The 1,446-nt window shown below is 42.7% G+C and overlaps 1 protein-coding gene across 1 annotated transcript; it reads left to right on the forward strand.

Annotated features, from left to right (window-relative positions):
- Positions 1–200: 200 nt before the first annotated feature.
- Positions 201–1,362, forward strand: LOC123178088 (leucine-rich repeat receptor-like kinase protein CLV1B; the record flags this gene model as incomplete). Its single annotated transcript, XM_044591395.1, has 1 exon — positions 201–1,362. A coding segment is annotated over exon 1 (1,162 nt), but the record flags the coding sequence as incomplete, so codon positions are not given.
- Positions 1,363–1,446: the final 84 nt, after the last annotated feature.

Below are 1,446 nucleotides of genomic sequence, written 5' to 3' on the forward strand. Positions count from 1 at the left end.
GTAGTCTCCCACTAAATATTCATGCACTATCAAAAACGATTGCGTACCTTAACCTTGAATCGAATAGTTTATCCAGTAGTATTCCAAGTTCAATCTGCCAGCTTTCATCCCTACAAGTTCTGAAACTATCTTCCAATCCCTTTGCTTCACACAGAATCAATCCACATTTTGGAAATTTGACAAACCTAGAAGAGTTGTCAATGAGTAATATGAGCATAGTTGGTGAAATTCCAGACACTTTATCCAAGCTGACCCAACTTAGAATATTCAATTTGTCTTCTAACACGTTGAACGGGACAATACCTAGTGAGATTTGGAGAATGCAGAATATGGAGGTCCTCGATCTACACAGTAACTCTCTATCAGGTCGCATACCAGGCGATTGCTGTAAGCTCGAGAATCTGTCCCTCCTTTTATTAGACGGCAATCATCTCTACGGCCCAATACCAGAAAACCTTGTACAGTTACAATTTCCCTTCATCTTCCTCAATCTCTCTAGTAACCAACTCACAGGCAAGATTCCATCTCCTTTCGAGATGGGAAGATTTCAATGGAGCTTTCTTTCCAATCCCAGCTTATGTTCCTCCAACCACTTTGGAAACCTTCCTCCATGCACCAGATTGCACTTGAAGATGCTTGTAATTATTGTCCTCGTCTTTGGTTCAGCCATTCTCATATGCACAGGGCTAATTGGTTTAACTAAGATCAAGGCATTTTTCTCAAAGGAAAAGGACGACGCCCCATCTCCACAGTGGAAACTGACGGCCTTCCAAGCTATTGATTATGACATTCAAGACATCCTTTGCAACCTCATTGATACAAACCTTGTCGGCAGCGGTGGCTCAGGAAAGGTATATAAGATCTGCCTTGGTAACAGAAACGGCGGGGTTATAGCTATCAAGCAAATATGGTCTAGTAGTGGTGAACTGGAACATGATGTGCTGGAAAAGCAGTTTCAAGCTGAGATTGAGATTCTTGGATCCATCCGACACGCCAATATCATAAAGTTGCTTGGCTTCATATCAAGCTCTGAATCGAAGCTCCTCATATACGAATACATGGAACATGGTAGCCTGTATGAATGGCTGCATCAGAAAGATGACCCTACTAGTACAACTAGACGGTTGTTGAACTGGCCGATAAGAATGTCAATAGCAATCGATGCAGCAAGAGGGCTGTGTTACATGCACCACAGTTGCTCTCCTGCTATAGCACACCGTGATGTGAAGTCCAGCAACATCCTACTGGGTCCTCAGTTCAAAGCAAAGATTGCGGACTTTGGCCTAGCTCGCTCTCTACTTAAAGCTGGCGAGCCAGAGTCTGTCTCGGCTGTGGTTGGGTCCTTCGGATACATAGCTCCAGGTAACAACTTCAGTTATTTTGAACTCTGTATTATAAGTTTATAACTGTGTGAACAACTACTTACATCTTTTATTTTCTAGAGTT

The sequence above is a fragment of the Triticum aestivum genome, unplaced genomic scaffold, assembly GCF_018294505.1.
Source record: "Triticum aestivum cultivar Chinese Spring unplaced genomic scaffold, IWGSC CS RefSeq v2.1 scaffold6860, whole genome shotgun sequence".
Taxonomy (NCBI): domain Eukaryota; kingdom Viridiplantae; phylum Streptophyta; class Magnoliopsida; order Poales; family Poaceae; genus Triticum; species Triticum aestivum.